Source organism: Scomber japonicus, chromosome 12 (genome assembly GCF_027409825.1).
Source record: "Scomber japonicus isolate fScoJap1 chromosome 12, fScoJap1.pri, whole genome shotgun sequence".
NCBI classification, from domain to species: domain Eukaryota; kingdom Metazoa; phylum Chordata; class Actinopteri; order Scombriformes; family Scombridae; genus Scomber; species Scomber japonicus.
In genome coordinates this window covers 17975880-17990234 of record NC_070589.1, presented here as the reverse complement: position 1 = coordinate 17990234, position 14355 = coordinate 17975880, and the positions used below count along the sequence as shown (strand labels likewise).

Sequence of the window (14355 nt, the reverse complement as noted above, 5' to 3'; positions counted from 1 at the left end):
AAGGGTACTTGGTTTATTTGTTTTACTTGCAGAGCAAATATGAAGTGAGAGTGTGGATGAATGTTTGTACTCAAGTGAGTGTTTGTAGTTTTTGTTTAACTTGCAGCTGGAAAAGGTACGAGGGTGGTGGCGAGGGGACATGGTAAAATTATTTTGTCTTTTTTTATACGCCCGTAGTACTCAGTCATACAGCTGGAAGTTGCCATGGTAATGACACTGCCCAATTATTTTGTTTGAGATTTACAGTTAAAAATAAAAGAGTTGCCAAATGTCTGTGACTCTTGTGTATTTTTCTAACACATTGTTACTGAGTCTTTACAGTGTACAACACAATGTTTGTGGAGAAGAATGTAACTATTTTGGGAGGTCACTTAGCACCCAGGAATTAATATTTATATATTTTTTTCTAAGCGTGCAAAATCTTTGCTCTAATTATAACAAATCATAACACATTATTACCATAGAACTGTATTCCCTTTTCACTTTTGCAGTTTGTTTTTTGTTAAAATGTACTTTTAAATTAATTAATTTATGTAGAAAATTCAGCAAGAAATGTTGAAATTGTCTCAAATAATAATAAAAGAGTGATCCTTTACAAACAAAGTCCTTATGGTCCAAAAACACAGAGGAGAGATTGGTGATGATCACAAGCCTACTGATTCACAACAGTAGGTGGCAGTGTGCCTGCTAGCAGCTGCACATGCATTTACAGAGAAAAAAAACAGGTTTTTCCTAAAAACTAAAAGTAACATGTATCATAAATTTGCCCAAAACCTTTCTCATTTATTTTAAATAATGAAATATCACTGCTAACTGTTGAGGATAAGATCACACTCTTGTTTAAAAAGGTATCCATTAATAAGTAGTGCAGATTTTAATTCTGATAAACCAGCAAAAAACATCTTGAGTTTCACACTTTGAATACAGTTGAGTCATCTCTGTACCCGAAACCAGTGAAGTCTCAGACACAATCACAGTTTAAATCTGCCTCTGCAGGTTCTCACAGGCTTCACCCACTGAATGCTTTGAGTTATCCAGCGTCTATCAACATTAGATAGGAAGACTGATTTCCACCGACAAACTAATAACAATACCGGTCCAGAAATCACAGTATTGGAGTGGTTGGGTTTGAATGATCAGTGCTAGATTTATACTTTGATATAAAGAACAAAACAGACCAAAACTAACTAAAAACAAACTAGGACTTGACCTAAAAAGTTGACAAATAAGTCACCCTGTTCAGGCATTTTCTCATTATGATTTAACATCAAGAGACATGTTGAATATCTACATCTGTCTTGAATGTGGTGACAAATACCACTATCAACCTCCCATCATCTCAACTCTAAGTTAAGTGAAGACTTAAAAGTGCAGTGTGAAGAATTTAGTGGCATCTGAAAGAACAGTCTTGGAATATGATATTCATAAGTATGTTTTAATAAGTGTATAATCACCTGAAAGTAGGAATTGTTGTGTTTTTGTTGCCTTTGAATGAGTACTTTATATCTACAGAGAGGGTGTGTCCTCTCCCAGGAAGCCAGCCATATTGTACCACCATGTTTCTAAAGTAGCCCAGAAGGGACAAATCAAATACGGGCTCGAGAGAGGGTCTTTGACATTTTTTGTGAGTTTCACGGCCACCGTAGGTTCTCCTACAAGCTTGGATTGGGAGGGTGAGGGGTATTCAGTTCAACACAATCTGCAGCTTCATCACTAGCTGCCAATAAATGCCACTAAATGCATCACACTGGTCCTTTAATTTTTATACACTGACTTAAATTCCTATCTGAGGAAACATACCACAGTTGTACAGAAACACTCACAGGAGACACCTGTGGTATAAGCCAATACTGTTGCTTCCTCAATTTCATTTAATTTTGTCATTTTTATCTATGTTTTTGATATTTGGTTTGTATCTTTTTTTCAGCAAATTTGCAGATGGCGTGACGTCAGATTGAAATATATCTGAAACTACTACTACTAATGTTGGATTCTGATGAAATTTTGAACAAACATTCATGGTTCCCAGAGGATTAAGACTGACTTTGGTAATACTGTCTTTTCCTTCTTGCACCACCATGAGGCTTCCAGTTGTTTTGAGTGAAATATCTCAGCAGCTGTTCATATTTTCATTTAGTACTAGCATTAGATCAAAGTTTTAACACTTGGTTTATGACCAAATACCAGCAAAATGAATGACTTTACCCCTCGGCCTCAGCTGCACTTTGTGTTTAGTCTTAACAACTTAATGTTAATGTGGTCAATATTATATCTGCTGATCATCAGCATATTCGTACTGAGCATTTGAGCATGTTACCATGGTGATGTCATCTAAGAGCTGCCGCACAGAGCTGCCTGCATAACTGTGTCAGATTGCTTTGTTGATAAAAAAGAATAACCGTTTAGAGTTCACAATGTGAAAATATATTGTGAAATAAAAATATATTGCACAACTTCTGAGAGCCTAAGGAGATATTTCAAAACTTTTATCCAGCAAACAGTACTGTAACAGTAACACATGCAGCAAATCATCATATTTTAGAGGTTGGTATTGGCACATGTAACAATGACTGAAACAATGAATTCATCAAAGTAGTTGCTGGTTATTGACTAATCAGTTACCATCTAATCATTACAGCTCAAATTTTTATATATATATAATGTTTCTCAACATTTATAAAACAAAGCACAATCCATATTATACATGCATATTATACAAATAAAACACAAATCAAATCTATTGTTCCAGCAGTTTGCATTGGTCGTGCATGCATGCAAATGTGTTTAAAGAGTAAAACCTGTTAGCCGTGTTTACCTTTGCTTTAATTTTTAACGGTTGTAATGCACGTTGGAAAACACATGCATTAAATGTGGCATGACTCAGGAAGTGGGTGATGAAACAACAAAGGTAGAGAAAGCAGAAGTGTGTCTGGCACAGCTCAGACAGTCAGACAGGCACCCTGAACTTTCGACTGAGAGAATGGCATCCGTGAGGTAAGGATTTAACTACACTGAACTCTTTTCTACCGTACAAGATACCAAATATTAAAACAGTGCAAGTTCAACTTTCAGGGTGTATTACAGTGAAATGCTAATATTGTATGAAGATGTTGCAATTTTGTTTAAATCGTTTAAGCGTGAGTCATGTAAATACTGTAAAGTTAGAAAATATAAGAAAAGAACAAGTTTAAGGGAAATACAAAATATCTTTTAATTGGAATATTGTAAATAACCATGATGTAATTGGAGGGACCTCTACTTTGATCATTCTAATAAGCTACAAGTGCAGTAACTACATGACAGTTTTTGTTGGCCACATAACTCAGAGATATCTTTTTAGAAACTTTGCGTTTCATTATCACAAGCTGGCATTTGCAAGTATAATGGCTGTGCAGTAACTCCATGTTCCACCAAGACCTTTGAATGTAGTTGTGCATAAATCAGTATGCACTCCGATTCTTTATTAATGTTACATTGGAGACAGGTGCACTAAAACCGCCAAAAGCCATGTTTCTTTAAATCTTTTAGATGATGAAAACGCATTGCTAGATTTCCTGCAGCAGGTGTTTGAGTCATCTTTTTAATATCACTGATTTTCAATTCAAATATATTTTCCTATTACTTCTTACTAAGCTGCTGACACTGAGCATACAGAGGATGAGATTTAGACTTGCGTGTACAAAATATGCTCTTGCTGTGTCTTTAGCAAAAAACAAAAAACACATTCACAGCTACTGAACCCACAATACTGAGAGGTTTCAGCTTGGTAAAGTGGTTTCTTATATAGACTGTTTTTATCCGTGGGAACAAAGAGTAATGACAGGAAAGAGATTAATTTCACAGAGAACATGAAGTGAAAAGCTGTTTAAATCAAATCAAATCTCCCCCCCCCCCCCTCCCCTGCTGCAGAAACACAACTATGACAAGCAACTGCTCATTTGAATCGGTGGACCAGGTGATGAGATATTTGGAGTTGGTCATCTACATGCCCATCTTCCTCTGTGGTCTTCTTCTCAATGTTGCAGCGCTGGTAGTGTTCTGCCTGTTTCTGCGGAAATGGACTGAGTCAACTATGTACATGACAAGCTTGGCCCTGATGGACCTGCTTCTCATTTTCCCTCTTCCCTTCAAAATGCACGCCACTAATCACCTGTGGCCTGCCCACCTTCAACCTCTCTGCTCAGTGTTGGAAAGCCTGTATTTTGTTGGGATATATGGCAGCATCTACACCATCATGTGTATAGCTGTGGACAGATGGGTGGCTATCTGTTACCCATTCAGAGCCAAGCAGCTGCGTTCACCCAAAGCGGCTTTTTGGACCTGTGTAGGGGTCTGGGTGCTGGTGCTGGCTGCAATGTCCTCAACCATCTTTCGCTTCAGGGAGGCTGGGCACACGGCCTTCCACTGCTTCCACAGTTTTTCAAAGAAAGGCTGGAGCCCGCAGGTCATTAGCTGTCTGCAGGTGTTTGGATTCCTGCTTCCTGCACTGGTGGTGATTTACTGCTCCTTCAAGAGCATCTGGGTGCTGAAGCAGTCAGGCCAGCGCAGCCCCAACAGCCTTGCCTGCGTGAAGATCATCTACAGCGGTCTGTGTGCCTTCCTGGTGCCTTTCACCCCGAGCCACCTGGGCATCCTTCTGCAGTTCCTGGTGAGATAAACAGCAGGTTCATGAATTCTTGAGCGGAAAGAGTTAGACTAAAATAAACAAGTGAAAGTAACATAATAATCTTATTTTATATCACACGATCTTCATTAGCGGATACAGTTTGCCCACAGTTGCATTTTTTTACTTTGAAGATTTATCATCCATTTTGCCTCAAAATGCAACATATCCATTAAACCTAATGTGAAATGCTACACGCTTTGTTGACAAATTGCAAATAATTTAAAAAAGTGACTTCAAACCTATATCAAATCGAGTCCACAAAAGAGGGAAGGCGCACTGCTTCATCAAAGTGCAAAATCAAACTCACATCAAGAGCACCTGCTTTGTGGTACATTGCTGTCAGAGGGTTAGGGTTTTTTTTTTAGATTTAGATTAAATTGTGCTTCATTTATGCACAGCAGCAATCATTATGTAGGTCAAGGCTGTAACCATGGTTTTAGAAATACTGATGTCTTTTTGTGTATAATATGTTGTCTTTGCTTGTTTTGGGTACAGAAATGGGGTTACACTGTAGGTTGATTGTTTCAGACACATTTCTTAAGTGACTCAGAGTTTACGATTTAAATTCACATCTTACAAAAAACTATGTCCATGGGAGCAAAGAAAGCAGCCATTGTGACACAAGTAGATTGTGAAGTATGCTTTCCTAATTAGGTTTTTTAATTTAGTATTTAACTTGGCATGTCTAACAATTTTTTTTCACTCACAATATCATACAGGTGCACCAGGGTGTGATTCAGGACTGCGGTGCCAAGACCAACATCAGCCTGTTCATACAGATCGCTATGTGTCTGTCTAACATCAGCTGCTGTCTGGACGCTGCGTGTTACTATTTCATCGCCCACGAGGTGAGGAGCACCAAACACACCTTCAGGTTGTCAATGATCAGCCAGAGAAGAGCCACCTTCAGCACTTCAGAGGTCTGAAGAAAGGGGACACGAACATTTTTGGGATATGATGTAATTTGTCCTCAGTGGACAACTAGATCTGGCTACTTGAGTTTTAGTTGGACACTGAAGAAGAGCCAGTGGTTAGTTTCAGTAGCTGATGTAGTGGACAGGCAGCAGGAGATCTTAATTCATCACTGAACTGAGGGAAGGCCCAAAAAGTGCAATAGGAAAAGAGTACTGTACGATTTGGTCAAATAACAGGAAAACCAATTCACACCTCTATAACCTCAGACACTTTCCAAGAGCCTTGACACCCAAAATACAGGTTGCTACAACAAATTCAACAAGGTAAAATGTGACTTATTACTAGAAGTATTCAGGGGTCGAGCTTCTGGGGTATCTGAAGGCACACTCAGGTTGTCCAGTCATACCGTACACACAGTGACGTTGACTGAGAAACTGTGGGGGTAGATTCATTTTAAATCAGTGAAACAGCAGCTCAGTGCAGAGTTTTGCCATTTTGTCATGTTTAAGAAGTGATGTCAAAGACACTGTACGTCAAAGGCGCTTTTACTGCTACGACGCGGCCGTCAAAAAAGACGGCATCAAACATTCAAGGTCATACCAGATACATTTCAGACAGATACCAGCAGTAAGTCGTATAACTTCTTATAATACACAAATAATAATAATAATAATAATAATAGTAATATATTTTATTCATGTAGCAGTACTCAAACTATTAAGTGAATAAAGCTAAAGGAAGTGAATTAAATCTGTTTATCTATTCAAATATTAATTTCCAAAACATATACATTTGATTAAGTCATATCAATTATCAATCATTTTTTAAAAGTTTTAATTGATGTTTTATTAATATCTTGATTGTTGATATTTTTATAGTTTATGGTTTTTAAGCAAGAAATTAGTTGCTTATCAGGAACTATCATTAAATAAGAATAAACTATAAATATATCCTCAAAAATATATTGAACCCCTGAGCTGCAGGCTTTTTGACATGTTGTTTATGTAAGAATTGGTTTTGGAGATGATATATATGTATATATGTATCTGTAGTGTAAATCACTATGTAAAAAAGGGCCAAAAGGATTTCACTAGAATAAATCCAAAATGTGTCTTTGGCATAATTAAAGAAAACTCACATAGCATTCAGTTAGATTACACATGTATAATAATTAATATGAATGAATGTATTATAGATTCATACTGATGCACTCGTCACAGTATTTACAGTGTGTGTACAGCAAATATAACATGCCACTGATTATGATATGTTTATATATTTTTCTACTTATTTTATTAGATTTTTTTCATGTAATTTGCAATAATAATGTGCAATAATAATACTTTTAATAATAATAATAATAATAATCTGATCCTGTAGTCGGCCTGTACAGGACTGTTTTGATTTATGTGAAAGCTAAAAACAAGCTTACAGTTGTAACCACTTTCTACCCTTTTTCGGTTCAAGTTGAACAGTGCCATTGTCTGTAAGTCTGATTCTTAATTGAGAGTATGAATGCTGTTTATTTTGTATATAATAATATAATAATATCTCTTGAAAAGCTCTCTTCTAAATCCAGAAACAAGCTTCTTGTTCTGGTTAACTTGCATTACTTGTGTCAAGATATTCTCATTTTGCAGTACAGTGCTTTTTTGTTGAATTTTTTTTTGTTATTTGTTTGTGCCCCAATTCCATTTTGATTCTGTTTCTTTCCTTTTTGATATATAATTTTTTTCATTGTTGTTGGACATGTGGAGATTTTCTTTTCTGATATTTTTTTGTATGGAGCAATAAAATAAGCCGAGCCAAAAACACAACAATGTAAAATCTTGAAAATGTATCAGAGCAAAGCCATTTAGAAGAGGATACTGTGGTTTTGTAAACCCATGAATGCTTAGGGTAATAATAATATAATGGAACAAAATCTTTACGTCTGCGGCTGACATCTGTTCTGAAACTTGAAGTCCAAACATACACTATGACACAATACGTTGACTCATAGATCACAGATCACAGATCACAAGTACAGAAACAGTAACTTTGGTCCAGTTTTCTCAGCTTTTTGCATGGCAGCAGTTCTGAAACTAAATTTCCTTTAATCTGCTTCAAGGTGAAATATAACTACCCACAGGGGATTCATTTTGTGACTAATTTACTACAATGAAGCAGCAGTTTTCTGTATCCTGGGCGTCGACTTAAAATATGTTGAGCATGTCCCAGAAACTGAACCGGTCAGTTCTGGCAGACTGTGAAGACAGAGAGGAAGTTCACAAAGAGCAATTTACTCTTTATTTCCCTTTCTAAAGAATTACTGCTTTTTAAAAAGTGTTTACATGTTGGCAGAATCTCCAACCCATCATTTGGGGATGATAAACAATCAAAAGACAAAATAGAGTTTGATTATTTATTCTTAAAGCAGCAAGATATTACAAGAAGAATCGACTGTACAGCTATGAGACAATGAAATATGAGTACATGTCACAGGTCTCCCTCGACAGAGACTGATTTGCTCCAGTTTGAATGTAGAGAGACGCCACAAATATCAGTTGAGACAAATCAACATTATAGAGATAATAATGCCAAGATATGAAGGACCACGTGAGTAGGAAGGAAGGAAGGAAGAGCAGACAAAATGAGTTTTAGCCTTTGATATAGTCAACAGTAAGTGACCTTAACTATCGAGCGTTCTTTCTAAATAACTCATATGTCCTTAACATTAAGCATAGCATCACTGACTGAAGACTTTGGTTCCTTCTGTCACTCTAAAGCACTGCTACTGATTACAGTCTAAAGCCATTTATATCCAAGGAGTAGGAAAGTGTGATGCAAAAGTAAATAAGAGACAAACCATAAAGAAATGATCATTCACAAAACAAGGTTGATTTGAGATAAAAATCTATGCATGTAACAATATGAAAACAATTTACAGTATATATTGCTTAGGAACAATCAAATTTATATACACCATTCATTAATGATAAAAATCAGCAAAGTAATGTCTAAACTACATGAGGTATGTTTTGCCATTTTCTGACATTCAAAATGAAATAAAATATAAGCCGAGAAACAAATATTCACATGAGTGCACTGTGCAAGCAGCCTCCAAGTATCCTTTACATTACCCACAGTGCACTGAGTCTCTAAATAGAAAACACAAAGACAAGTCTGAAATAAAACTTAAATCCTCTGATGAAAATGTCACAAACTGACACACAGTAACATCTTTTGCACAAGACAAGCTACGGATAAATCCAAACACATATAACGTCATTCAAATATACAGACCATCAGATTTTTTTTTAAAAAGAAAAAAAAAAGACATTAACATTGTACATGAACAATAAAAGAGCATTTCTAACTTGAGACAAAAAAAAAAGAAACCGAAACTGACAAATAGTTGCTCTTAAAGTGCAGTTAAAAGCCTAAAGAATTCAAGAGGTATGGTTTGAAATTGGCTTTAGTGGCTGAGATTTCCGCCTCCGATTTAAACACTGCTGCAGATCACGGTCTCCACCACAAAAGTGTTTTCGAAGTGACGAATGCTGTGGCATTTCTTTGTTTCACGCCTGTCAATACCTGGAAAAAGAACAAAAGACACATTCAGAAAATCTGTTCGATACTGAAAACGGAGGTGTGCAGATTTGTATTACTGCCATCATGCCTACAGGACACTTATTGAATCAGCAGTGGTTATACTGAATAATCATATCCATATATGTACCCCAGGGGAAGTTTGTTGCATCATTTCTAAAGACCTGACGCCAATCAAAGGCTGCAACGACTGATATCATCATGTGCATCACTAACTCCTCCACAGTGTGTGGATGTGTCCACTGCACTGAGTGACTCACATAGCAGGAAGTTCCCAGCCTGTGCCCACACACACACACTGAAATGAAAATCATGCTGCCAAGTTGTTAGAGGTGGATTTTACGCTGCAAAAATCCACACATACAAAGTCTGAGATCTTCACAAGGAAGTCCCTATTTGGTTGTGGTTGTATTTGTCTTCTGCATGGCTCCTCACTCTGATTTTGCTCCTACACCCTAAATCAAACACCCGACTCCTTGTGAGTACTTTCCTTCCTGGGTACAGCGAAATCCACAATGACCCAGCACATGTCACATGACTCAGCATCTCACAAATGTTGGTAAATCGGCGGAAGTAACCCACTCGTCACTGATTATTTAGCATCTCATGTTGGCAGGGAGATTGAAAAAGGAAGAGTACGTCTGCACTTACGTCTGCGCTGGTTACGGCGTCTGAGGCGGTAGGTTTCTTTTCCGTAGCACAGCCTGTGGATGAATGGGCCCAGCTGCCTCATGTTCCTCACCCTCCCTGTCACCACCATTTCCTCCTGGATGATGTAAGTCTGAGGAAGGTATGTCCCTCTCTGTGACAAAGAGACAAGGATGAATCATTTAATCGGTCGATCTGTAGGAGGAGCACTGCAGACAGGAAGATGTGAACGCTCCGTCCTTCACTCTTCCATTTATTTCTAACAATGTTTTTACAGTAGCTTTATCTGTGACATTGAAAGAGGCCAGGCGCGAGTGTCTCACCTTGACATTAACAAGCAGCTCCCACAGGTTGCGTGGAGGCATCACCAAGGTCGTGTTCAGCTCGGTGATGTAGCATTTGTCCAAGGCGATGTCATGATAAGCTGTGAGGCCCTGAAATAAATGAATACATGTTCAAACATCAGCCATCATGAAACACTTAGAAAGAAAAGTCACTGGCAGGAAACTAATGAACATTATCAACTTTACTGGAGTTAAGAACAACTTACCCTCTGAAAATCATGGATGATATCTGCGGGGTCGCTGCCTCCAAAGTGTGGCACAGGTACACTGATCTGTTCATAGTTGTCGTCAAGATAGATACCGACGTTCTCCTCGAGTTCTTGTCGGCCCCTTAGAGGAGCGTACACCGAGTCCTCGTAGATAACCCGACAGTGGAACAAGCTGTCCTCTGGGATCTGCTACAGTGATGCAACAGAGCTGAGTTAGTATATGGCACATCATCTTTTAACAGCGTTTTACATTCAGTGCCATCGGATCCGAGGAAAGCAGAGACAACTGACCTGAGGTATGAAGTAGTAGCGATAGACATAGATAGAGGCCAGCACCAGTCCTGACATGAAAACCACCAGACCAAAGGTGAGGCAGCACAGGCCGGCTGGGAAAGGCTTCTTGGACTTGACAGGAAGAACCAGCTGCTCCTGTGAAGAGAAGAAGAGTTTGGTGTGAGAAGTCACAGTCCATAATCATTTAGCTCACAGATTGAGGAAAATATGCACTAGATTTAAAATACTTCATGTGTGATGTAGCTTTAATGAAGCACTGTTGCTGATCGATAACAGTATCTGCTTCTGAAGCTACAGATATTGTGGAAATGACTTAGTGCTTTGCTAGAAATTATTATATATTGTACTATGATGAAATACCAGGAGACATCATGTCCTCTCACATCACCATGCTTCCTCGTACAAAATCTAAATTGTAACAGAGTTAATTCTGACAGGATGCGGCTGCCAAGTTGTTAGTCAGGCGAGGAGATCTGGTAGACGTAGGATGGACTGAGATGAGGCACGCCAGATGCCCACCCACAGTCTCTCAAGCAATCTGCTGCCTCTCTCTACTACTGTTGCTATGGAGAGCGGAAGCGAGGAGAACAGACTGTCAGTCTCTGACGAAGATGCTGGCACGTGGCCGTCTGGATCTATTCTTAGAGGTCCTACTTCCACGCTCCATATTTGCAGTTAGTTCCCTCGCGCCCTCAGTGGGAGTCAAATCAAGAACAATTGCGTGGAGCCGGAGTCCCTCGGCAGAGGCGGACATATTAATAGATCTACACACATTGGCTCTGACGCCTTGCCGACGACGTCAGCCAATCATAAAGCACACAGCCTTTGAGATCATGTATTATACGTAACAGGTGAAAAAATAAGTGTTTGCACAAGTGATGGATGCGTCATGAAGTGGGATTAGTTGAGTGCAACGTGTTCTTCAGAAAGGAGGCTCAGGAAAGCTGGACTCCCTGTAACGAGCCTGACTTCCTAAACAGCTGATGATTCAGGTTTCAGCCCAACTCAGAGCTCAAATGATCTAATTATTTAAACAATCAAGTAAACATCATGAGAACAATATGGTAATCAATCTACTCATATATGAACTGTTTCACTCTGTTGAGCAGGGCACAAAATTATCACCAGCCACTGACTGAAAGCTGCTTAAATATACAAGTGGCTGATAGATCTGATTCAATCAGTGGCCAAAAACCACACACAATGATAATCTAATGAGAGGCTGGTAAAATCTGAACCCTCAGTAGTCATCTGGTAGGTGGACAAAAAAAGTAAATATTGCACCATGGTTATGAGGATTGTAACACATAGTGATTATTGTATGTCAGAGTTGGAGCATCAGCTGCCATTATAACACAAAGACATGTTCAGAACTTCAGACCCTTTTGGAAACCTTTTGTATCTTCAAATGAACTTAAATCTAAAGGAGAAGTCCCTCCAAATCTAATCAGCTGGATACAGGAACGCCTAAAACTTTAATAAGACTAGTTTCTTTAGAGTTTGTGTTCATATTTGTTTTGCTCTTTCCAGCTCCTGTCCTTTTTTTCCTTTACTGCTAATTATGAAAAAGAAGAATAACACGGTGTTTGTACACATCACCCTCACTCTGACTCATGAGCTCATCGGCACTACCTGCAGGGACCACCGGGTATAACATCTGGTGACGTCACTGACTGGTGCAGTGATGTATCTGACAGGTTTGTTTTCCTCAACCCGACAAAAAAAAAAGGACAAAAAACTGAGGCTGTTCAAACCCATAGTGCCTATAGTGATACAATTAGAGTTGCTTCTTTAAGAGAAGATATTAACATGTTATAAAATAGAGAGTAAATGTGTCATTTTTTGCTAGAGGTGTGCACGAGGCAACCATCTGCAGTGTGTCCTCGAGCTGGCCAAACAAGGTGACGTAATGTCAACATCCCCAGGCTGGGGTGGCCTGCACTGTTAAGGGTCTATACCCCTGTTATTACAACACTGCTACCATTTTAATAGTTCAGATATACTCACTATCATGAAAGCACCAGCAAAAGGCAGAACATATTGTGTCGTTTTAAATCATTCAGTTTCACTATAAAGTTACAGACAAGTAGATTGCAGACATTATATTTGCATCATTAAACATATAATGGATTATCCGTGTAAAAAGTTAAATTTACATGAAGATGCACGAATAGATTAGAGTAAATATCACCGTTAAAAGTTAGAATTTAATCCAGATTAGTCTGTGCAAAAAGGATTATAGGCTGCTCCTGTTATACTGAGACGTTTACACGAGACAAAATACCACAACACGAGACAAAGGAGGAGAAAGTGTGCAAACTCACGTGAGCCTGAGGTATAATGATCTTGTCTTCATCGCTCTCTTTTTCAGGCTTCTGCGCCGAAACTGGCTGGAAAGTGATCTTCACCATGTTTGTTTGGTTGTTGTTTGTTTGTTTGTTGTTGTTTTCCTCTCAGTATGTGTTTGCTTTGTCTCGTAGCTGATTGTGGTGCTGGTTTCATCCAAGGAGCCGGGGAGATTATATAGCGGCAGAAGAGAGTCGCCCCCGGGACTCAGTGACCTCACAAGAGCGTCTTCTCTGACGAACGAGCACTGTGTGGGTCTGCAGGAAAAGCCGCCTCGCCGCTGTCAAAATAAGAGTCCGAGCCGGAGTAACACCTTAAAAAAAGACATAATGTGAAACAATATAGGGTGATAATGTACTCTCGGCATATAAATAACAATGCTTGAATATTTAAAGATGTTTTTGGGTGGAGGAATCAAATTTTATCACTCATTTTTTAAATATTAAACTACCGCGTCCTTTACTTTGAAGGTAAGTGCCAGATATGGTAGTGCTTTCCGTGTTTTATTTCAAGCTGCTTCTCAACACTATCATCCGGAAATGTAGGGATGCTTCAAACTCTCAGCCAGCCACTACACTGGAATAAAGTTAGCACAAGGTCTCCACCATTATTACTACTACTGATAGTAATAGTAATTTACTTTTATGGTCATTTTTAAAAACGTATTTATGGACTCCTCAAGACATGTTGCATACAGAACACTGTGTACTAAAGCTGGGTAATATAGATCATATATTACCAGTTTCTGAATATGGTGATTTCATGAGAAGAGATGATATGGCATAAGTATTTTTTATGTTTTAAATGCTGCATTACAGTGAAGTGATGTGATTTTCTTAACTTATCAGACTGTTGTAGCTGTCCTATTAAGTCATTACATCCACTTTAGTGCCATTGTGTTCATGTTTTGTGAAAGCGCCAGTATTTATCCCTACAATATTGTCAATATAGTATCGATATCGAGGTATTTGCTAAAAAAAATATAGTGATATTTGATTTTAGTCCTGCGATACCGCCATTGAAGATCTCTGCTTAACAAAGTTTAAATGCACAGTAGGTGCTTGAAAGGCCCCTAACAAACTATGCCCCTTACACTTTGCCTTACTGGAGATGATGTTGTCCCTCTGTTTTTCTGTAGTGAACTGGATGTCACCACCCCAATATGAAGGGCCTCCCTAAAGACTTTAGATTGGCTCTGCAATGTAAGTTTTATTATTTCAACTCTCTAATTGTTTCCAACCAATTTTAACAATGAAAGCTCTAGGATTGTCCTCAGTCTCTATGAGGAAAGTGTTTAGAGACTGAGCTGTGAGCTGTAATATCGCCCAGCCGTACTGTGTAA

At 38.6% G+C, this 14355-nt stretch overlaps 2 protein-coding genes across 2 annotated transcripts; one reads left to right on the top strand and one right to left on the bottom strand.

The window, feature by feature from the left end:
* The first annotated feature begins 2875 nt into the window (after positions 1-2875).
* Positions 2876-5592, top strand: LOC128369647 (G-protein coupled receptor 55). The gene is made up of 3 exons (XM_053330726.1): positions 2876-2994; positions 3910-4648; positions 5386-5592. Exons 1-3 carry the CDS (start codon positions 2876-2878, stop codon positions 5590-5592), a joined length of 1065 nt encoding a protein of 354 aa, XP_053186701.1.
* Positions 5593-8001: 2409 nt separating this feature from the next.
* itm2cb (integral membrane protein 2Cb) lies at positions 8002-13604 on the bottom strand. Its single transcript, XM_053330303.1, has 6 exons — positions 12992-13604; positions 10665-10802; positions 10371-10562; positions 10144-10254; positions 9824-9974; positions 8002-9157 (listed from the first exon to the last, which is right to left on the bottom strand). The coding sequence occupies exons 1-6, from the start codon at positions 13076-13078 to the stop codon at positions 9066-9068; spliced, it is 771 nt and encodes a 256-aa protein (XP_053186278.1). The 5' UTR covers positions 13079-13604; the 3' UTR covers positions 8002-9065.
* Between the last annotated feature and the right edge of the window lie 751 nt (positions 13605-14355).

Excerpts from the sequence above, each read along its gene's own strand:
- LOC128369647 (XM_053330726.1), top strand. The coding sequence starts at position 2,876 with ATGACTCAGGAAGTGGGTGATGAAACAACAAAGGTAGAGAAAGCAGAA. Across the intron at positions 2,995-3,909 it reads GAGAGAATGGCATCCGTGAG|AAACACAACTATGACAAGCA; the intron begins GTAAGGATTTAA and ends CCCCTGCTGCAG. Across the intron at positions 4,649-5,385 it reads GCATCCTTCTGCAGTTCCTG|GTGCACCAGGGTGTGATTCA; the intron begins GTGAGATAAACA and ends AATATCATACAG.
- itm2cb (XM_053330303.1), bottom strand. The coding sequence starts at position 13,078 with ATGGTGAAGATCACTTTCCAGCCAGTTTCGGCGCAGAAGCCTGAAAAA. Across the intron at positions 10,563-10,664 it reads GCTACTACTTCATACCTCAG|CAGATCCCAGAGGACAGCTT; the intron begins GTCAGTTGTCTC and ends GCATCACTGTAG. Across the intron at positions 9,975-10,143 it reads AGCTGCTTGTTAATGTCAAG|AGAGGGACATACCTTCCTCA; the intron begins GTGAGACACTCG and ends TCTTTGTCACAG.